Raw genomic sequence first — 22649 nt, forward strand, 5'->3', positions numbered from 1 at the left:
CCACGCGCTGATGCCCAGCAACACCCCAGCCCTGCCCCTCACCCTCCTTTGCTCTCCTCACCCCAGAGGGCCCAAGGCTCAGCTCAGAGACCTGGTGGCTGCAACTCAGCCCAAAGCACCCACGCCCCTGGCAGCACTTGCCCTGCCCACCACAGATCCCACCTGCTAGAGCACGGGCACTGGTGGTGGGGGAGCAGCAGCTCCCACAACTTACCTTTGATCTCCAGCCACTGCTCATAGTCCTCCTCTTCGTCCTCATCGGGGGACTGGAAGACACTTGGGCGGTGTGCCACGGGCAGCTGCTTGGCGTGGGAGTAGCTCTTCATGGGGCCTGGCAGGCTAGTCAGCCCCAGGCCTGTCCGCCTGCTGATGAGCAGGGACCTCTTCCCGGCACTGGGGGTGGGTGTGCTGGGAGGGGCGCTGGGAGCACTGGGCGGGGCATCTGGTATAGAAGGAAGGATATGCGCACTCAGGGTGCTGGGTACCTCTCCCGAGTCCCCAAATCCTAGTTTACAACCATTCCCTTGGAGGTCTGTGGCCAGGCTAACTGACCGGGGCCAGACTACTGGGTGTTCTCACCCTGAGACCTGATGGGGAAGGGACTCAAACCAGCCTTCCTCATTCTAGGATGAATTTGGCCTCGGGTTAACATTTCTTAGCTGTTCCCTAGGAAACCTGACAAAGGTCGAGGACCAGCTGTTTCACCATTAACAATGGGCTCTGGTCAGTAAATCCCAAAATCAAGAGACATGGGCAGAAGCTCCGTGGGTGACGATTTACCCACCTGGCCTGTTACACTGCACACCTGTAGGCAACCAACCTAGAGACAGGGGTCCCATTCTTTGCACAGGCATTGCTACCGCTGGGGAAGGCTGGGAATCCCCTGGGGCACTGACAAGGGGTCCAGGTGCAGACCTGAAGACCAGCCATTCTAGCCCATACCTTGCTGTCCAGAGGACCTACAGTGCAGAAGCACCCACAGCAAAGCAGGGGATGGGGCAGGGCTGGTGTGTGACAGCTTCAGGAAGAGCCCTGAGTCTGGGGGGGAGCAGCATCATGAAACTGGCCAGCTCACCACCCTGAGAACAGGACTAGGGCTCCCAGACCATTAGATAGAGGCTGGCTCTGCACTTGTGGGCCTCATCTTTTTTTTAGTGACAGGGTCTCGCTCAGTCACCCAGGCTGAAGTGCAGTGGTGCAATCATGGTTCACTGCAGCCTCAACCTCCTGAACTCCTGGGCTCAAGCAATCCTCCCAGCTCAGCCTCCAGAGTAGCTGGGGCTACAGGTGCTCACCATCATGACTGGCTAATTTTATTTTTATTTTTTTGCAGAGATGGGTTCTTGCTAGGTTGTCCAGGCTGGTCTCACACTCTTGGATTCAAGCTATCCTCCCACCCCAGCCTCCCAAAGGGATTACAGACATGAGCCACCAAGCCTGGCAGGGGCTTCATCTGGTTTTTTTTTGTTTTGTTTTGTTTTGTTTGAGACAGAGTCTCGCTCTGTCACCCAGGCTGGAGTGCAGTGGCTGGATCTCAGCTCACTGCAAGCTCCGCCTCCTGGGTTCACACCATTCTCCTGCCTCAGCCTCCTTAGTAGCTGGGACTACAGGTGCCCGCCACCTCGCCCAGCTAGTTTTTTGTATTTTTTAGTAGAGACGGGGTTTCACCGTGTTAGCCAGGATGGTCTTGATCTCCTGACCTCGTGATCCACTCGTCTCGGCCTCCCAAAGTGCTGGGATTATAGGCTTGAGCCACCACGCCCAGCCGGCTTCATCTTTTTAAGCCTTAGCTTCCTAAATGGAAAGTGTGGAAATGGAGGCAACTAGCTGCTTACAGAACCCAGTAAGATTTAGATGTACCATCTAGACCTAAAAAAAAATCATGTCAAGTAAGAGAAAAAAGCTTAGAACAAAATGCACACTATGTCGTCATCTGGGTAAACGGTCAAACATCTGAAACTATGGCACATACTGCTTGAGTGAGAGGACAACAGCAGTTGTCAGACACACAATTTCTCGACAGTTATTTCCTGTAAGAAAGGGGGATGGGAGGACTTCAACCTCTGGTATTCTTATTTTTCCCTTTTTGAAACTGACTCTTGCTCTGTTGCCCAGGCTGAAGTGCAGTGGCGCGAACTCGGCTCATGGCAATCTCCGCCTCCCAGGTTCATGCGATTCTCCCGTCTCAGCCTCCCAAGCAGCTGGGATTACAGGGGTGTGCCACCATGCCCGGCTAATTTTTGTATTTTTAGTAGACACAGGGTTTTACCACATTGGCCAGGCTGGTCTCGAACTCCTGACTTCAGGAGATGCACTTGCCTCGGCCTTCCAAAGTGCTAGAATTACAGGTGTGAGCCACTGTGCCCAGTGAGTATTTTTCATTATTAAAAAAGATCAGGAGTATCAAAGGCAAAATGTTACATCTATGAATTCTTTTTTTTTTTCTTTTTTTGAGACAGAGTCTTGCTCTGTTGCTCAGGCTAGAGTACAGAGATGCGATCTCCACTCACTGCTACCTCCACCTCACAGGCCCAAAAGCGATCCACCCATCTCAGCCTCCCAAGTACTTGGGGCTAAAAGCATGCACCGCCATGCCTGGCTAATTGTATTTTTTTTGTAGACAGATTTAGCCATGTTGCCCAGGCTGGTCTTGAATTCCCAAGCTCAAGCAATCCTGTCCCCTGCAGCCTCCCAAAGTGCTAGGATTACAGGCATGAGCCACCGCACCCAGCCGACATCTATGAATTCTGAGAGAAGAAAACACGACATGTGTTATCAGATGTCTACCAAAGGGAAACAGAGGTAGAAAGAGGTGTCCCTTCAGAGGATTGAGAGCACAGGCGTCGTCTGCTTGTACGGAGCAAGGGACATGGCAGGCACTAAGTCCACATTCCCTGGCACACAGGGTGTTACCCAATAAACACCAGTGCCCCGGTGGTCACTGTTGGGTGCCCCCAGCTGCCTGCCCACCCGACACCTCAGCAGTAGCAGTCCCCAGAATCTGCTGTTCTCTGATGTAGCTCAGGTGTCTCAGGTCAGCCCAGTGTCCCTGCAAACCCTGTCTGCAGAAGACCTGCTCACTCCTGCTGGTGGGTTCAAGCTGACCCAGCTTAGGGATGCCTCCAACTCCCAAAGTGGTCCCGCAAGTGTGGGGAGGGCTTCATCATGGCTCCACCTGCCCCCGACTGAAATCTGACTTATCTGTCTCTGCTCCTACAGGGTAAGCACACTGAGGGCAGGGTCTATATTTGCCACCTTGGTAATTTTTTTTTTTTTTTGAGACAAAGTATCGCTCTTGTCCCCCAGGCTGGAGCACAATGGCGCCATCTCGGCTCACCGCAACCTCCAACTCCTGGGTTCAAGAGATTCTCCTGCCTCAGCCTCCTGAGTAGCTGGGATTACAGGCGCCTGCCACCACGCCCGGCTAATTTTTGTGGAGACAAGGTTTCACCAGGTTGGCCAGGCTGGTCTCGAACTCCTGTCCTCAGGTGATCCACCCGTCTCACCTCCCAAAGTGCTGGGATTACAGGCGTGAGCCACTGCACCCAGCCTGCCCCTTTTGGTATTAATTTATGTATTTATTACTTGGTCCGGGTACAACAGCTCCAGCCTGTAATCTCAACACTTTGGGAGGCTGAGGCAGGTGGACTGCTTGAGCTTAGGAGTCCAAGACCAGAGTGACCAACATGGCGAAATCCCAACTCTACAAAAAATACAAAAATTAGCCAGGTGTGGTGGCATGCCCCTGTAGCCCCAGCCGCGGGAGGCTGAGGCAGAAGGTTTGCTTGAGCCCCAGAGGTTGAGGCTGCAGTGCACTATGATTGCACTACTGCATTCTAACCTGAGCAAGAGTGAGGCCCTGTCTCAAAAAAACAAAAATTATTGGCCGGGCGGGGTGGCTCACACCTGTAATCCCAGCACTCTGGGAGGCTGAGGTGGGTGGATAACGAGGTCAGGAGATGGAGACTATCCTGGCTAACATGGTGAAAGCCTGTCTCTACTAAAAATATTTAATTAGCTGGGCATGGTGGCGGGCGCCTGTAGTTCCAGCTACTCAGGAGGCTGAGGCAGGAGAATGGCGTGAAACCGGGAGGCGGAGCTTGCAATGAGCTGAGATGGTGCCACTGCACTCCAGCCTGGGCGACAGAGCAAGACTCCGTCTCAAAAAAAAAAAAAAGAAAAATTTATGTATTATTTATTTATTTATGCCTTTGGTGCACGTATGCGTGGAACGAGGGCAATCTATGATTATGGGTGAGCAGAAGGAGTCTGAGGTGGGACCCGTCACTTCCCACATGCCCGGCAACCCCAGGGGGAGATGCAAGGACAGCACCAGGAAAGGGGAGGCCTACACTCACCTGTGCTGGTCTGTGCCTTCTGCAACTTCAGAAACTGCTGCAAGAAGCTACCATCGTTGGCAAACTTGTTGGAAACGCAGGAAGAGTTGTGTGCATTTGTGATTCTAGAACCAAGACAGAGGACAGAGAGGGTGAGCTGGCTAGAGAAGCAGTGAGGGCACCAGAGGACGAGGATGAGGATGAGGATGAGGCCATCACCTCGCCCATCACGGTCCCTAACACACCCCAGCACTCTCACCTACAGGGACCCCAAACTAGCCCCCAGAGATTTCAGGAGACTACTGCGAAGTGTGCACAGCAGGCTTCGGTATGGTAAACTGGGAACAATCTTGTTCTGATAAGAGCAATACTTCATGTATTATCTCTGCCTGAATATTAACCCTCCAGGTTCAAATGGCCCTCCAACAAGATGGTTCCTGCTCTCTCCGCACAGCACCTGTCCTCCCTTGCTAGTTAATTATCTGGGTTGTTACTGACTCACATCTGCCCTCCTGCTAGACCTTAGAGTTCTCTAAGGCAGGGCCTACACGTCTCTCTCTCTCTCTCTCTCTCTCTCCTCTCTCTCTCTTTCTTTCTCTCTCTCTCTCTCTCTCTCTCAGGCTGGAATGCAGTGGCGCAATCTTGGCTCACTGCATGCCTCAGCCTCCCAAGCAGCTGGGATTACAAGCATGTGCCACCCCACCTGGCTAATTTTTGTATTTTTAGTAGAGATGGGGTTTCGTTATGTTGGCCAGGCTGGTCTCAAACTTCTAACCTCAAGCGATCCTCCCACCTCATCCTCCCAAAGTGTTGGGATTACAAGTGTGAGCCACTGCGCCCGACCTATTTATTTTTAAGAGACAAGGCCTTGCTCCGTTGCCCTGGCTAAAGTGCAGAGTGTAATGGTGTGATAACAGGGACTACAAGCTTGTGCCACCATGCTTGGCTAATTTTTTAAATTTTTTTTTTTGGTAGAGGTAAGATCTCGCTATGTTGCCCAGGCTGGTCTTGAACTCCTGGCCTCCAGCAATGGTCCCACCTCAGCCTCCCAAGTTGCTAGGACTAAAGGCATGTGACACTGTTCCTGGCCAATGCCATTTTTTGACAGGCATGAAGGGCAGCTCTGACAACAGTGTATCAGCTGTCCCCAGCTTTGATTAATATTTAATCAAATTAAATACATTTGATTTAAATATATTTAGGCCCCTGGGTTTGCCTTTGTGTTAAACTTGTTAAAAACAGATTCTTTAAAAAGTAAAACGTGGCCGGGCGCGGTGGCTCAAGCCTGTAATCCCAGCACTTTGGGAGGCCGAGACGGGCAGATCACGAGGTCAGGAGATCGAGACCATCCTGGCTAACACGGTGAAACCCTGTCTCTACTAAAAATACAAAAAACTAGCCGGGCGAGGTGGCGGCGCCTGTAGTCCCAGCTACTCGGGAGGCTGAGGCAGGAGAATGGCGTAAACCCGGGAGGCGGAGCTTGCAATGAGCTGAGATCTGGCCACTGCACACCAGCTCAGGCGACAGAGCCAGACTCCGTCTCAAAAAAAAAAAAAAAAAAAAAAAAAAAAAAGTAAAACGTATACTTTGCACAAAAAAAAAAAAAAAGAGGGAGAGGGAGAGGGTGAAGATAAAATATAAAATGCCCTGTGATTCTTCTAGCAAGATTGTTTTGGCTGTTTTCTTAGAAATGTGTGATGCCCGAAGAAATGCTTGCAGACCCCAGCTCTGAGCTGCAGGCCCACATGGGTAAAGAAACACAGGCGGCCGGGCGCGGTGGCTCAAGCCTGTAATCCCAGCACTTTGGGAGGCCGAGATGGGCGGATCACGAGGTCAGGAGATTGAGACCTTCCTGGCTAACACAGTGAAACCCCGTCTCTACTAAAAATAATACAAAAAACTAGCCGGGCGAGGTGGCGGGTGCCTGTAGTCCCAGCTACTCGGGAGGCTGAGGCAGGAGAATGGCGTGAACCCGGGAGGCGGAGCTTGCAGTGAGCCCAGAACACGCCACTGCACTCCAGCCTGGGCGACGGAGCGAGACTCCGTCTCAAAAAAAAAAAAAAAAAGAAACACAGGCTTTGGCTAAGCACAGTGGCTCATCCCTGTAATCCCAGCCACTCAGGAGACTGAGGCAGGAGAATCATTTGAGCCCAGGAGTTTGAGGCTGCCATGACATATGATCATACCACTGCACTTCAGCCTGGGCAACAGAGTGAGATCGTGTTTCTTAAAAAAAAAAAAAAAAAAAGTAAGAGAGGCTCATTATGGAAAAAATGGAAATGTAGAAAAACTGAAATAAGGCTGGGCGCGGTGGCTCACGCCTGTAATCCCAGCACTTTGGGAGGCCGAGAGAGGCGGATCACGAGGTCAGGAGATCGAGACCATCCTGGCTAACACGGTGAAACCCCGTCTCTACTAAAAAATACAAAAAACTAGCCGGGTGAGGTGGCGGGCGCCTATAGTCCCAGCTACTCGGGAGGCTGAGGCAGGAGAATGGTGTCAACCCGGGAGGCGGAGCTTGCAGTGAGCTGAGATCCGGCCACTGCACTCCAGCCTGGGTGACAGAGCGAGACTCCGTCTCAAAAAAAAAAAAGGAAAACTGAAATAAGTCTGGGCAATATGGAGAAAACCCCATCTCTACAAACAATACAAAAAATTAGCTGGGTGTGGTGGTGTATGCCTATAGTCCCAGCACTCCAGAGGATCACCAGAGCCCAGGAGGTCAAGGCTGAAGTGGGCTGCAATCATGCCACTGCACTCCAGCCTGGGTGACGGAGTAAGACCATTTCAAAAAAACTAAAAAGAAAGGAAAAACTGAAACATAGAAAGGAATGGGAAAATCCAACAAAGTCTACCTACTTTGCAACAGCCACCATTAACACTGGTATATATCTTCATTTTGCTCTCTAAATTAGAAGTCAGAGGAAATAAGGCTGTGATCACAGCACACACTCCACTTCTTCCATTTCCTACTATAGCACACCATCCTGCTCCAATCTCAAATTCCTCACATACGCTGCTTTTTAAATCCACATGACTTTGGATGTACCAATGGTGCTAAAAGCTCATGGAGTCCACAGGGCTAGCCTTTTTCCTTTAAAAACGAAAAAGGAATAATGTGTAGTTCATTAGAACTAAAATAACCTAAATAAAGCAACAAGGGGCACTGGTTAAATAAATGACAGGCCATCCACAAGGAAGATGGGGCAGCCCTGAAAAGCTGAAATTTTAGACAAGCAATCATATACAATGTTAAAGGAAAAACAAAAGGGCAGGATATAAAACTATATCTACAGTGTGGTTCTACTTACATCGAAATACATTTGAATTAAAAATTGTTAGAAAGGCCGGGTGCGGTACCTCACACCTGTAATCCCAGCACTTCGGGAGGCCAAGGCAAGCGGATCACCTGAGGTCAGGAGTTCAAGACCAGCCTGGCCAACATGACGAAAACCCATCTCTACTAAAAATACAAAAAATTAGCCGGGCATGGTAGCGGGCACCTGTAATCCCAGTCAGTCACTTGGGAAGCTGAGACAGGAGAATCGCTTGAACCCAGGAAGCGAATGTTGCAGTGGGCCAAGATCGTGCCACTGTACTCCAGCCTGGACGACAGAGTTAGACTTCATCTCAAATAATAAAAAAAAAAATTGTGGCCATGCGCGGTGGCTGAAGCCTGTAATCCCAGCACTTTGGGAGGCCGAGACGGGCGGATCACAAGGTCAGGAGATCGAGACCATCCTGCCTAACACGGCGAAACCCCGTCTCTACTAAAAAAAAAAAAAGAACACAAAAAATTAGCCGGGCGAGGTGGCGGCGCCTGTGGTCCCAGCTACTCGGGAGGCTGAGGCAGGAGAATGGCGGGAACCCGGGAGGCGGAGCTTGCAGTGAGCTGAGATCCGGCCACTGCACTCCAGCCTGGGCGACAGAGCGAGACTCCGTCTCAAAAAAAAAAATTGTTAGACAAACATATCGGGCCAGGAGCAGCGGCTCACACCTGTAATCCTAATGCTTTGGGAGGCCAAGGTAGGAAGATCACTTGAACCCAGAAGTTTGAAACCAGCCTGGGCAACATAGTGAGACCCCATCTCTACACAAAATTTAAAAATTAGCTGGGCATGGCAGTGGACATCTGTAGTCCCAGTTACTCAAGGGGCTGAGGTGGGAGGATAGCTTGAGTCCGGGAATTCAAGGCTGCAGTGAGCTATGATGGTGCTACCGCACTGCAGCCTGGGTGACAGAGTGAGATCCTGCCTCTGAAATAAAATAGGCCCAGCGCGGTGGCTCATGGTTGTAATCCCAGCACTTTGGGAGGCAGAGGCGCGTAGATCACCTGAGGCCAGCAGTTTAAGACCAGCCTGGTCAACATGGTGAAACCCTGCCTCTATTAAAATACAAAAAAATGGCCAGGTTCAGTGGCTTATGCCTGTAATCCTAGCACTCTGTGAGTCCGAGGTGGGAGGATCAACCTGAGGCCAGGAGTTCAAGACCAGCCTGGTCCAACATGGTGAAACCCCATCTCTACTTAAATACAAAAAATAGCCGGGCATGATGGTGGGTTCCTGTAATCCCAGCTACTTGGGAGGCTAGGCAGAAGAATCGCTTGAGCCCAAGAGGCGGAGGTCACAGTGAGCCGAGATCACAGCACTGCACTCAAGCCTGGGCAGCTAAGTGAGACTCTGTCTCAAAACAAACAAACAAACAAAAAAATAGCCGGGCATGGTGGCGCACACTGGTAATCCCAGCTACTCCAGAGGTTGAGCAGGAGAATCACTTGAACCCAACAGGTGGAGGTTGTAGTGAGCTGAGATGGTGCCACGACACTCCAGTCTTTGTGACAGAGCAAGACTCATCTCAAAAATAAATAAATTAAATTAAATAGAAAAACACCTCAACACTCAACCAGCGCTTATCTCTGGGTTGCAGAGTTACGAGTGACTTTGGTTTTTTGTTTACCTCTCCTCTACTTCCTGGATTTCCTACCATGTACGTGAATTACCTTTAAAGTTTAAAAAAAGGAGTAGAAGTAATTTTATATGAAAGAGGAGGTTCAATGTTGACACTAAACAACCAGGACATTCTGGGCACCCCTCAGAGAACTTCACTCAGGAGGGACCAGGAAGAGGTGGGGACAATGAAAGACAAGAAATCACATTCAGGCTGTAGAGTACAGTGAAAGGCTCCTACCTGAAAACCACTGGTAACAAATACTGGGAGATGAAAATGCTGGTTCTTGGCCAGGCGCAGTGGCTCACACCTGTAATCCCAGCACTTTGGGAGGCCAAGACGGGTGGATCACCTGAGGTCGGGAGTTTGAGACCAGCCTGACCAACATAGAGAAACCCAGTCTCTACTAAAAATACTAAAATAGCCAGGCATGGCGGCGCATGCCTGTAATCCCAGTTACCTGGGAGGCTGAGGCAGGAGAATCGCTTGAACCTGGGAGGCAGAGGTTGTGGTGAGCTGAGATTGCGCCACTGCACTCCAGCCTGGGCAACAAAAAGAAAAGAAAAAAGAAAAGGCAAGAGCTGCTGGGTGCAGTGGGCACACCTGTAATCCCTTTGGGAGGCCAAGGTGGGAGGATCACTTGAGTCTAAGAGATCGGGACCAACCTGGGCAACATAACAATACCTCATCTCTACAAAAAATAGAAAAAATTAGCCAGGCATGGTGGCATGTGCCTGTGGTCCCAGCTACTTGGGAGGCTGAGGCAGGAGAACTGCTAAAGCCCAAAAGTTCAAGGCTTCAGTGAGCCATGATCCCACCACTGCACTCCGGTCTGGGTGACAGAACAAAACCCCGTCTCAAAGAAAAAAAAAAAAAGAAAAGGAAAGGCTAGAACTGGGACAAGGCCTTGGGGAAGGTTGACACACACTATATTCCAGACCACAGAGGAAGGGGCCTGCATCTCAGATTGTCAACCTCCAGCCAAAAAATCTTGGATCTGATCATCCTCATCATAACACCAACCCTTGATCAAAACCCTTGGTGCCATCAGTGTTTCTCAGGACAGGCAAGAGGAAACCCTTGCTGAGCTACCATCCACCTCCCATCCACTAAGGGACAGCCCCTTTGGTACAGCAGCTCAGGCTGGCCCTCCACATATGGGCTGTCTCCCCTTTCTGCTCTCTGCTGGGCAGGCCTTTCTCTGCTTCCTCAGTGGCCGGCTCCACCTGGGCTTTCAGGATGCAAAGCTTCTCTGTGGCCTTACTGTGGCCACGGGGCCTGGGAACACACTGCCTTGTGTTATCTTCCAGGAGCTCTGGGGTGGCACCCACATCCCTTTGCTAGTAGTTTGTGACTCCATAAGGGCAGAGTTTTTTTTTTTTTTTTTTTTTTTTGAGACAGTCTCACTCTGTGGCCCAGGGTAGTGTGCAGTGGCACGATCTCAACTCACTGTAACTTCTGCCTCCCAGATCTCAGAGATTCTCGTGCCTCAGCCTCCTGAGCAGCTGGGACCACAGGCAAGTACCACAATGCCCAGCTAATTTTTTGTATTTTTTAGTAGAGGTGGGGTTTCACTATGTTGGCAAATATGGTCTCAAACTCCTGGCCTCTAGTGATCCTCTGCCTCAGCCTCCCCAAGGCTAGGATTACAGGTGTGAGGCAGCACATCTGGACTCAACGCAGAGATCTTTACACTGTTATACCCCTGCCCTCTGCACCACACCACAGCTGGCTGACAGTAAGTAACTGCTGAGTGGATGAGCTGGCAGGCTGTCCTCTGGGCTCCCACGTATTCCTCATTTCTCTCTTGCCACAGTGAGCCTCCCAAGGGCATCTGGGTCATTCCTTGGATCATCAGGCTATGGCTGGGTGCAAGCACACGCTGACTGCCCTCACAAGCCAAACCCTGTGATGGTGACCCTCAAAGACTCCCATTCAGGCCCCATCCAGGCCCCAGGAGGCACTTACTCGCCAGGATGTGGGGGCTGAGGGGTGGCCACCTGATTCTGCTTGGCTTTCTGTTCCATTTTGGCTTCAATTTCCCGTTTCTTCTGAGCAATGAGTTCTTCCTGGTGAAGGATGTTCATGTTCATTTTTCCAGATTTAGGGGGAGCAACCCCAAACCACCGGTTAGCCTTTCCTGGGAAGGGAAAAGGAGTACGTCAGAAATCACCTTCACTCCATAAACACCCCAAGAAGCTGTGACAGGCCAGAGAGCAACTGATGTTCAGATTAATTTATACATTTATTGGTTCATTGATTCAGCAAACACGTAACAGAGAGAGCGTGCAGGTCTCTGCCCACGTGGGACCTGCTTCGGGCTGGGAAGACAATAGACCCAAAACAAAAGAGTAACTTTCGGGCCAGCGTGGAGGCTCATGCCTGTAATCCCAGCACTTTGGGAGGCAAGGGCAGGTGGATCACCTGAGGTCAGGAGATCGAGAACAGCCTGGCCAACATGGTGAAACCCTGTCTCCACTAAAAATACAAAAATTAGCTGGGCATGGTGACCTGTGCCCATAACCCCAGCTACTAGGTAGGCCGAGGCAGGAGAATTGCTTGAACCAGGGAGGCAAAGGTTGCAGTGAGCTGAGATGGTGCCACTGCACTCTAGCCTGGCAACAGAGCAAGACTTCGTCTCAAAAAAAAAAAAAAAAAAGTAACTGCACAATATTGTAAGAGCTCTGCTGGAAACCAAAAAATGGTGAAAAATAGTAACAGGAGAGTACATATGCAGGTAGGGCACCCAGAAAATAAAAACGAGAGGAAGAGGTATTTAAACCAGAAAAAACAAATAAGAAGCCAGCATCATGAAAAGCCAAAAGGGAGATATCTGGGCACAAGGAGCATATGCGAAAGCTCAGGGCAGGAAGAAGGCTGGTACATCCAAGGAGCAGCATGGTTAGAGGAGCCTGCTCCAAGGACAGAGAGAGGCAGGGCATGTCAGAGCATCGGTGACTTTATTTTTTTATTTTTTATTTTTTTGAGATGGAGTCTCGCTCTGTCGCCCAGGCTGGAGTGCAGTTGCGCGATCTCTGCTCACTGCAAGCTCTGCCTCCCGGGTTCACGCCATTCTCCTGACTCAGCCTCCCGAGTAGCTGGGACTATAGGCGCCCGCCACCATGTCTGGCTAATTTTTTGTTTGTTTGTTTGTTTTTTAGTAGAGATGGGGTTTCATCGTGTTAGTCAGGATGGTCTCGATCTCCTGAACTCGTGATCTGCCCACCTCGGCCTCCCAAAGTGTTGGGATTACAGACATGCGCCCAGCCCTGTGCTTTATTATAAGGGCTTTGGGGAGTGATGGAGAAGCACTAAGATGAAGAATGACAAGATTCATTGGGTCTTTTTTTTGAAACAGAGTCCGGCTCTGTTTCCCAGGCTGGAGTGCAGTGGTGTGATCTCAGCTCACTGCAGCCTCCGCCTCCCTGGCTCAAGCAATCCTCCCACCTCAGTCTCCTGAATAGCTGGGATTACAGGCATGCACCACCTCACTTAGCTAATTTTTAAATTTTTTCATAGAGATGAGGTCTTCCTATAGTGCCCAGGCTGGTCTCAAACATTCTTTCCACCTTGGCCTCCCAAAGTGATGGGATTTACAGGCATGAGCCACTGTGCCCCAGTGGCTTTTTTTTTTTTTTGAGGTAGAGTCTTACTCTGTCAGCCAATATGGAGTGCAGTGGCCCTATCGCGGCTCACTGCAACCTCCACCTCCCAGGTTCAAGTGATTCTCCTGCCTCAGCCTCCTGAGTAGCTGGGATTACAGGTGCTCACCACCACGCCTGGCAAATTTTTATATTTTCAGTAGAGTTAGGGTTTCTCCATGTTGTCCAGGCTTGTCTCGAACTCCTGTCCTCAAGGGAGCCTCCCATTTAAGTCTCTCAAAGATCTGGGATTACAGGCGTGAGCCACCGAACCCAGCCTTTTTTTTTTTTTTTTTTTTTTTTTTGAGACGGAGTCTCGCTCTGCCGCCCAGGCTGGAGTGCAGTGGCCGGATCTCAGCTCACTGCAAGCTCCGCCTCCCGGTTTACGCCATTCTCCGGCCTCAGCCTCCCGAGTATCTGGGACTACAGGCACCCGCCACCACGCCCGGCTAGTTTTTTTTGTATTTTTAGTAAAGACGGGGTTTCACTGTGTTAGCCAGGATGGTCTCGATCTCCTGACCTCGTGATCCGCCCGTCTCGGCCTCCCAAAGTGCTGGGATTACAGGCTTGAGCCACCGCGCCCGGCCGCCTTCTTTTTTTTTTTGAGATGAACTCTTGCTCTTTTCCCCCAGGCTAGAGTGCCATGGCACAATCTCGGCTCACTGCAACCTCCACCTTTCAAGTTCCAGCGATTCTCCTGCCTCAGCCTCCCGAGTAGCTGGGATTACAGGCATCTGCCACCACGCTTGTCTAATTTTTTTGTATTTTTAGTAAAGATGGGATTTCACCGTGTTGGCCAGGCTGGTCTCAAACTTCTGACCTCAAGTGATCCACCCACCTCGGCCTCCCAAAGTGCTGGGATTACAGGCATGAGCCACAGCACCCGGCCGCCTTTTTTTGTTTGTTTGTTTTTTGTTTTTTGAGATGGGGTCTCACTGAGTTGCCCAGGCCAGAGGGCAGTTGCATGATCATAGCTCACTGTATCCTCAAACTCCTGGGCTCTAGAGATTCTCCCACCTCAGCACCTGAGTACCTAGGACTACAGGCACACTCCACCAGGCCTAGCTATTTATTTTAGTTTTTGTAGAGACAGGTTTTTGCTATGTTGCCCAGGCTAGTCTTGAACTCCTGTCCTCAAGGGAGCCTCCCATTTAAGCCTCCCAAAGTGCTGAGATTTTAGGTGTGGATCACCACACCTGGCCAATATCCACAGGGTCTTTTTATTTTCATCCTGGCTACTAGGTAATCATTTCGGCCAGAGAATCCATAGGCAACAAGACCAGGGAGGCTCACTGGCTCCAAGCAACAGACAATGACGTCTTCAGACGAGGGTGATAGCATTGAGACAGGGAAGACACCTCAGAGGTTCCCCATGGGACTCAGAATAAAATCCAAATTTTAGAAGTCTGAGCTGGGCATGGTGATTCACATCTGTAATTCCAGCACTTTGGGAGGCTGAAGCAGGCAAATCACTTGAAGTCAGGAGTTCGAGACCAGCCTAGCCAACAGGGTGAAACCCCGTCTCTACTAAAAATACAAAAAAAAAGAAAAAAAAATTGGCCAGGTGCGGTGGCGGGCACCTGTAATCCCAGCTACTCAGGAGGCTGAGGCAGGAGAATGGCTTGTACCCGGCAGGTAGAAGTTGCAGAGAGCCGACATCGTGCCACTGCACTTCAGCCTGCGAGACAGAGCGAAACTCCGCTTCAGAAAAAAAGAATTCTAAAAGGCCATTTTCAAGGCGCTGCCAGATGGTTCCCCTCCCTTCTGCTTCATCCTTGACATTCTTCAAAAGGACAAGCCCATCCTACCAGGGCCTCTGCATTTACTGGCCCCCCTCTGTGTGGAAAGCTCCACCCTCCAGGGATTCCCAGAGCTGGCATTCACTGTCTCAACTGAAATGTCTTCTACTTAAAAGCGCCCTTCCTTGGGCCAGGTGTGGTGGCTCACACCTTGACGTAATCCCAGCACTTTAAGAGGCTGAGGTGGGAGGATCGCTTGAGCCTAGGAGTTCCAGACCTGCATGGGAAACGTGGCAACACAAAAAAAATACACAAATTCGCTGTGTGTGGTGGCACGCACCTGTGGTCCCAGCTACTTGGGAGGCTGAGGTGGGAGGATCACCTGAACCCAGGGAGCCACAGTGAGCCGTGATTGTGCTACTGCGCTACAGCCTGGGCAACAAAGTGAGACCCTGTCTCAAAAAAAAAAGAAAGAAAGAAACAAAAGGTCTTTCCTGACTACCCTGTATCAGGAGCCTCCACTCTCCACCTCACATCATACGTAAGTCTTTGTAAATATTTTCTTATTAATGCACTGACTCCCCAGTAGAAAGCAACCTCCAGAAAAGTAGGGCCCTGCTTCGGTCACCGCTGCAGGCGTAGCGCCTAGCACAGTGCCTGGCACACAGTGAGCACGCCCTAAGTATTTGCTGATGGATAAATGCATTCTATTCTGGGAAAGTAGAAAAGCCAAGGTTTGCAGCAAAGTGAGGGTCAAAAGACGCGGGAAAGTGTGTCAAGGGAGCCTCAAAGCACTTCGGAAAAGCAGCTTTTTCAGAAAGCGGGACACAAACCAGAGGGCAGCTGCCACGAAAAGTGGGGTGCAGGGACAGCCCAAGGTTGCCGCTGTATTGGGGAACGGAGGTTGGAGCAGCCCTGAAGGCGGTTGTTTTGGAAACGGGAGGCAGGGCTGAGCCGGGTGGCGGCCTCTACGGAGATCCGTGCGTCCTCAGCAAACCAGGCGGGGGCGGCCAGCAACCTGGGTCTGGGGTCTCGAGAAACCAAGAGGTGCAGAAGCCGAAGCTTTGGGCTGCCCCGGGCTGAAGCGAGGGATCCACGGGTCGCAATAAGACAGACCCGAGGAGTAAGGGGAGACACCTAGCCCCAGGGACCCAGGCAGGCGCCTGAGGGGAGGCGGGGGCTGTTACCTGCAACATCCCGGTTGTCCATCTTGAGACTCATCCAATCCCACAATGCTCCGGCACCACTTAAGGGGCCCTGTTATAGTGTGCATCGCCTGATGGGAGATGTAGTCCGCCTCGGTCAGACTCTCCCTATTCCTGCGTGGACGACTGGGTTTTTTTACCTCCAGAAACGAAAGCCTCATCCTATCGGCGATGCCTAAGTCCCAGTCATGATAACCAGACGGCGTCGCCCTTTTTACACCTTCCCGGAGCGGCGGTCATCCCAAATACAAACTACATGTTCCAGGATGCTTTGGGCGGCAGATCTCGCGGAAGCCGCGAGAGAGCCCGGCCCCGCCTCGCGCGCCTGCTTCCGCCTCCCTGTGGCGGCGGCTTGTTGTTGTGGAGGCCAAAATGGCGGCTCAGGCGGCGGCGGCGGCGCAGGCGGCGGCGGCCCAGGCTGCGCAGGCCGAGGCGGCCGACTCTTGGTACCTGGCGCTTCTGGGCTTCGCTGAGCACTTCCGCACTTCCAGCCCGCCCAAAATCCGCCTGTGCGTGCACTGCTTGCAGGCCGTGTTCCCCTTCAAGCCGCCCCAGCGCATCGAGGCCCGTACACACCTGCAACTGGGCTCCGTTCTCTATCACCACACCAAGAACAGCGAGCAGGCGCGCAGCCACCTGGAGAAGGCGGTGAGCGCGGGCCGGGCCGCGAGGGAGGAGTCGCGGGCTCCTTGCAAGACCTGGGCTGACGGGTCGCGACCGCGACGGGCGGGGGCCGCTCCTCGGCGACCTGGGGGCGCGACCTCCGTCAAAGCCACAGGACCCCCGCCCGCCTCTGCCGGACCCCAAAGCCACCAGCCTCTCAGGGGACACGAAGGCCTCGCCCCCCACGCCTTATTTCCCGTCTCTGATGACAGGGCTCCAGGAGCCCCGTCACTTTAGTCTAAAAGTTGCTTGTTCTTGGGAGCAACAGGATCCGCAAATCGTCTGGTTTTCAGGAGGATCCCACCTGTTGGTGGCGATGGGGACATCACAGGGTCCTGAAGCTACTAGCTCCTCCTGGTTCAGCTTCGGGAGCATCAAGCCCCAAACGCTTCCACCTAAAGTGACTTGGGGTAGGGGTTGGCGGAGGCGAGACCCCTGGCATTCCCCCGGGAATCGGAAGTCTGGTCTCTCAGGAACCTGGAAGGGCATCCTCCTCCTTGGACGTGGAAGTTTGGTACTCGTGGTTTCTGGAGGGTCTCGTGCACCCATCAATAATGCCTGGTGTCATACGAGGGAAGCTGAGACCCAGAGTCTGGAGTTGGTCATTTGAGGTCTATGAGGAGGAGAAACAGGGATTCTGGATTCCAGGACCCGCTTTTCAGTTTCAGTATTAGGGGATTTCGCAGCTCCTACTTTTTCTGTATCCACTGGGTCTACCATCTACTAGTCCATCCTCTTCCGAGTGAGTCCCTCCCCTGACCCAACCTGACTTGTGTCATCTTGGTGCCTCAAAGAATGCGGGAGAGTGGCCCTTTTTTTTTTTTTTTTTTTTTTTTGAGACGGAGTCTTGCTCTGTCGCTCAGGCTGGAGTGCAGTGGCACGATCTCGGCTCACTCCAACCTCCGCCTCCCGAAGTCACGCCATTCTCCCGCCTCAGCCTCCAGAGTAACTGGGACTCACCCTCAGCTAGTAACAAGTTGCCTTGAGGAACAGATCAAATCTTTGTTTCGCAGACTGAAAAGTTGGAAGGAGACTTTATTTTATTTATTTGTTTATTTTGAGAGGGAATTTCGCTCTTGTTGCCCAGGCTGTAGCGCAATGGCAGGATCTCAGCTCACTGCAACCTCCGTCTCCCGGGTTCAGGTGATTCTCCTGCTTCAGGTTCCAGAGTAGCTGAGATTACAGGCTCCTGCCACCACACCCAACTAATTTTTTTTTTTTTTTTTTTTTGAGACGGAGTCTTGCTCTGTCACCCAGGCTGAAGTGCAGTGGCGCGACCTCGGCCCACTGCAACCTCTGCCTCCTGGGTTCGAGTGACTCTTCTGCCTCAGCCTCCCAAGTAGCTGGGACTACAGGTGTGCGCCACCACGCCTGGCTAATTTTTGTATTTTTGGTAGAGATAGGGTTTCACAATATTGGCCAGGCTGGTCTTGAACTCCTGACCTTGTGATCCACTTGCCTCGGCCTCCCAAAGTGCTAAGATTGCAGACATGAGCGGTCGCGCCCAGCCCTAGATGATTTTTTTTCTTTTTTTTTTTTTTTTTGAGACGGCGTCCCGCTCTGTCACCAGGCTGGAGTGTAGTGGCGCAGTCTTGGCTCACTACAACTTCTGTCTCACGGGTTCAAGCGATTCTGCTGCCTCAGCCTCCCAAGTAGCTGGGATTACAGGCATATGCCACCTCATCTCACTAATTTTTGTATTTTTAGTAGAGATGGGGTTTCACCATTTAGTCAGGCTGGTTTCGAACTCCTGACCTCAAGTGATCCGCCCATCTTGTCCTCCCAAAGTGCTAGGATTATAGGTGTAAGCCGCCACATCTGGCCAGGTTTGTTTGTTTGTTTATTTTGAGACAGGGTCTCGCTCCATCACCCAGGCTGGGGTGCACTGGCATGATCTCGGCTCACTGCAGCCTTGACCTCCTGGGCTCAAGCAGTCCTCCCATCTCAGCCCCCTGAGTAGCTGGGACCACAGGTACGCACCACCACAGCCAGCTAATTTTTGTGTTTTTTGTAAAGACAAGGTCTTGAACTCCTGAGCTCAAGCCATCCACCTGCTTCAGCCTCCCAAAGTGCTGGAACCGCAGGCTTGAGCCATTGTGCCCAGCCTGGAAGGTGACTTTAGTCCTCACTTGATCAACTGCCTTGTTTCAGAAAGGAGGCATTATACGCCCAGAGAGATAAAGTGATTTGCCCAAGGCTGCACAACAAGTTATTGATAAAACTGAGCCCAAACTCCAGCTCAGTGATAACCAGGTTACATGCCAAGATCATTATTGTTTTGGTGAAGTTTTTTTTTCTTTGATTCATTCAACAGATATTTGTTCAGCTCATGCAGGCTGCCAAGCCCTATTTTTGGTGCTGGGGGATCAGCAATGGCTGTAATAGTTTCTGCCCATGTAAGCCTGGGTTTTCGTGAGGAAGACAAATGATAAGCATATGGTAAGAGGTTAGGCAGTGATGGAAGAACCATGAGAAGTGGACCAGGGAGAAGGGATGGAGTTGACGTGGAGCTATTTTTGGCAGAGGTGGTGAGAGAGTCTCTATTTGTGGGAGTGACATTTGAGCAGAGGCCTGAATGGGTGGGGCAGGGAGCCTGGAGAACCACTCAGGGGATCAGGTTGATTTCAAGGAGTGCCCAAGCTGTCAGGGACTGGCAGATGGTATCAGGGTCTCTCCAGGGTCATGATGAGGCTGAGATCAAATGAGACACCAGGCTTTATTGACTGGGAGGGGTCTGGTGGCCCAGCATCTCCAGTGGATGTTTGGTTCCGAAACTCTCCTTTCTCTCCATGAACAACTCCCACCGCCTGCCTTACCTTGTCTCCCAGGGCTGTTCAGCCTGTTTCTGGCAGTGGCTAATAGTCACTGTGTGTACCGTTGTATTTCGCCCACTCAGCCCTGTCTAGGAGAAGCAGTCATGCTGCAGATTGCTCGCTTTACCACTTGGGTTTTGGACCCATAATTTAAACCCTTCTTGTGAAGTGCCTTTGCTCTGTTTAATGGAACTTTGAATCTTGAAGGGTCTTCTGCTGAGCCACATGGTGCCCTCTGTAGCTCACACCAACTTTATGCCTGGGAATCCCGTTCTTTTTGTCAGTTGCATCCAAACTGAGAATTTTTGCAGCTTTTAGTTAAAGTGATGTTTTCTATACGGTTTTCCTTCCACCAACATTTGCGAATTCTTTTTGTGTTACAACTTAATTGTGCTTTCTTTCATCTTCATTCTTTATTAATTGCTCATTTTTTCCCAATCAGGGAGCTATCAACTTTTATTCTTTCCTTCCCCTGAGCTACTTAATAAAGAATCATGATATGTTATCTGCTTCAAAGTGGTTTGCTGGGCCGGACGCAGTGGCTCACGCCTGTAATCCCAGCACTTTGGGAGGCTGAGGCAGGCATATCATGAGGTCAGGAGATTGAGACCATCCTGGCTAACATGGTGAAACCCCATCTCTACTAAAAATGCAAAAAATTAGCCGGGTGTGGTGGTGGGCACCTGTAGTCCCAGCTGCTAGGGAGGCTGAGGCAGGAGAATGGCGTGAACCCGGGAGGCAGAGCTTGCAGTGAGCCGAGATTGTGCCACTGCACTCCAGCCTGGGCAACAGAGCGAGACTCCACATCAAAAAAAAAAGAAGTGGTTTGCTGGTTTCTAGTTCTGAAAAGCAAATGGCTGAAGAGATTCCAGTATCTTCTCGGAGAGACAACCCAGTGTAACAGTATTTTGCAGTATTTTGTGACTTTTCTCCTTGCTCATTCTTTCTGCTGTTCTTTTTATTTTTATTGTTACTTTTATTTTATTTTATTTATTTATTTTTTGAGATGGAGTCTTGCTCTGTCACCCAGGCTCTGGAGTGCAATGGCGCAGTCTTGGCTCACTGCAACCTCCGCCTCCTGGGTTCAAGCGAGTCTCCTGCCTCAGCCTTCCGAGCAACGGGGATTACAGGTGCCCACCACCACGCCCAGCTAATTTTTGTACTTTTAGTGAAGATGGGGTTTCACCATGTTGGTCAGGCTGGCCTCGAACTCCTAATGTCAGGTGATCCACCTGCCTTGGCCTCCCAAAGTGCTGGGATTACAGGCATGAGCCACCACGCCCAGCCTGTTTTATTTTTTATTTTTTTGAGAATGTGTTTCGCTCCTATTACCCAGGCTGGAGTACAGTGGCGTGATTTCAGCTCACTGCAAACTCTACCTCCTGGGTTCAAACGATTCTCCTACCACAGCCTCCTGAGTAGCTAGGATTACAGGCATGTGCCACCACGCCCGGCTAATTTTGTATTTTTAGTAGAGATGAGGTTTCATCATGTTGCTCAGGCTGGTCTCGAAATCCTGACCTCAGGTGATCTACCCGCCTCAGCCTCCCAAAGTGCTGGGATTACAGGCTTGAGCCACTGCGCCCAGCCTTATTTTTATTTTTTTGAGACAGACTCTCGCTCTGTCACCCAGGCTAGAGTGCAGTTGGTGCAGCCTCAGTTCACTGTAACCTCCACCTCCCAGGTTCAAGTGATTCTTGTGCCTCAGCCTCCTGAGTAGCTGGGATTACAGGCATGAGCCACCATGCCCAGCTAATTTTTGTATTTTTGGTAGAGACAGGGTTTCACCACGTTGGCCAGGCTGGTCTCAAAGTGACCTGAAGGGATCCACCCGCCTTGGCCTCCCAAAGTGCTGGGATTACAGGCGTGCCACCACACCCGGCGTCTCTCTGCTCTTCTTTACTGAAGTAATTTTCTCTAACATAAGTGCTTAGGTAAAACCTATTATTGGGTCGGGTGCGGTGGCTCACACCTGTAATCCCAGCACTTTGGGAGGCCGAGGCGGGCAGATCACAAGGTCAGGAGATCAAAACCATCCTGGCCAACATGGAGAAACCCCGTCTCTACTAAAATACAAAAAATTAGCCAGGTGTGATGGTGCACGCCTGTAATCCCAGCCACTTGGGAGGCTGAGGCAGGGGAATTCCTTGAACCCGGGAGGTGGGGGTTGCAGTGAGCTGAGATCGCGCCACTGCACTCCAGCCTGGCAACAGAGCAAGACTCTGTCCCCCCAAAAAAAAAAAAAAAAAAAAAAAAACTATCATTGGCCACCGAACTCAGTGCTACATCCAGCTTTCCTATTGTTTACACCGTCTTTTGCTTTCTCTCAGAGACCCCAGCCTCCTTGGTCATCGCATTTTTATTTAAGGTTATTTTTCTTGTATCTGCTTCTGTCAATTTCTAATGGTCTCCTCAACTGCATTTTTTTTTTTTTTTTTTTTTTGAGACAGAGTCTCACTCTGTTGCCCAGGCTGGAGTGCAATGGCACGATCTCAAATCTTTGTAACCTCCGCCCTGTGAGTTCAAATGATCCTCCCACCTCAGCCTCCTGAGTAGCTGGGACTATAGGTGTGTGTCACCACACCTGGCCCTCAACTGCATTTTAAGTCATCTAGAAAGATATATAATATACTTACTCGTCTGTTTCATCAAGTCAACTAACTTTGAAAGAATCATCCATTAATTGTCCCCATCAGGCCGAGTGTGGTGGCTCACACCTGCAATCCCAAGACTTTGTGAGGCCAAAGTGGGCAGATTGCTTAAGCCCAGGAGTTCAAGATCAGCCTGGGCAACATAGCAAAACCCTATCTCTACCAAATATATATATATATATACACACACATATATATACACATACACACACACACACACGCACAAATTATCCAGGCCTGGTGGCACATGACTGTGGTCCCAGCTACTGAGGACGCTAAGGCAAGACGATTACTTGATCCCAGGAAGTTGAGGCTACAGTGAGCTGTGATCGTGCCACTGCATTCCACCCTGGACAGCAGACCAAGAAGACCCTGTCTCAAAACTTTAAGAAAAAATCCCCATCAGAGTCAAAGAGGGTGTGTCTTCCTTTCCTCAGCAGCTTTTTAAAAATTTAATTGTATTTATTTTTATATTTTCTATAGAGCTAGGGTCTCAATATGTTGCCCAGGCTAGCCTTAAACTCTGGGCCTCAAGCAATCACCTGCCTCGGCCTCCTGAAGTGCTGGAATTACAGGTGTGAGCCACCACACACAGCCTCCCCAGCAACTTTTTTTTTTGAGACGGAGTCTTGCTCTTTGGCCCAGGCTGTACT

General features: G+C 50.9%; 2 protein-coding genes across 5 annotated transcripts in view; one reads left to right on the forward strand and one right to left on the reverse strand.

Annotated features, from left to right (window-relative positions):
- Nucleotides 1-16084, reverse strand: part of LOC105466589 (SURP and G-patch domain containing 1) — a 46808-nt gene extending 30724 nt beyond the window's left edge. Inside the window, exons 1-4 of one of the 2 annotated variants that reach the window (XM_024794192.2) lie at nt 15852-16084; nt 11253-11424; nt 4359-4462; nt 215-442 (exon numbers count right to left, since the gene is read on the reverse strand). In XM_024794192.2, the coding sequence (XP_024649960.2) occupies nt 215-442; nt 4359-4462; nt 11253-11424; nt 15852-15885 (538 nt within the window). In that variant the 5' untranslated portion in view covers nt 15886-16084. The remainder of the gene's footprint in view (nt 1-214; nt 443-4358; nt 4463-11252; nt 11425-15851) is intronic. The other variant, XM_011715900.3, reaches the window with a different exon arrangement.
- A 125-nt stretch (nt 16085-16209) lies between these two features.
- The window catches only part of LOC105467195 (MAU2 sister chromatid cohesion factor), a 37420-nt gene continuing 30980 nt past the window's right edge, over nt 16210-22649 (forward strand). For 2 of the 3 annotated variants that reach the window (XR_979394.2, XM_011717584.2), the window contains exon 1: nt 16227-16517. Coding sequence is in view for 2 of the 3 variants with exons in the window: in XM_011717584.2 (XP_011715886.1) it covers nt 16242-16517 (276 nt within the window). In the remaining variant the exon portion in view is untranslated. Of the gene's footprint in view, nt 16518-22649 lie in introns of all 3 variants that reach the window. The other variant, XM_011716988.3, reaches the window with a different exon arrangement.

Source organism: Macaca nemestrina, chromosome 20 (genome assembly GCF_043159975.1).
Source record: "Macaca nemestrina isolate mMacNem1 chromosome 20, mMacNem.hap1, whole genome shotgun sequence".
Taxonomy (NCBI): domain Eukaryota; kingdom Metazoa; phylum Chordata; class Mammalia; order Primates; family Cercopithecidae; genus Macaca; species Macaca nemestrina.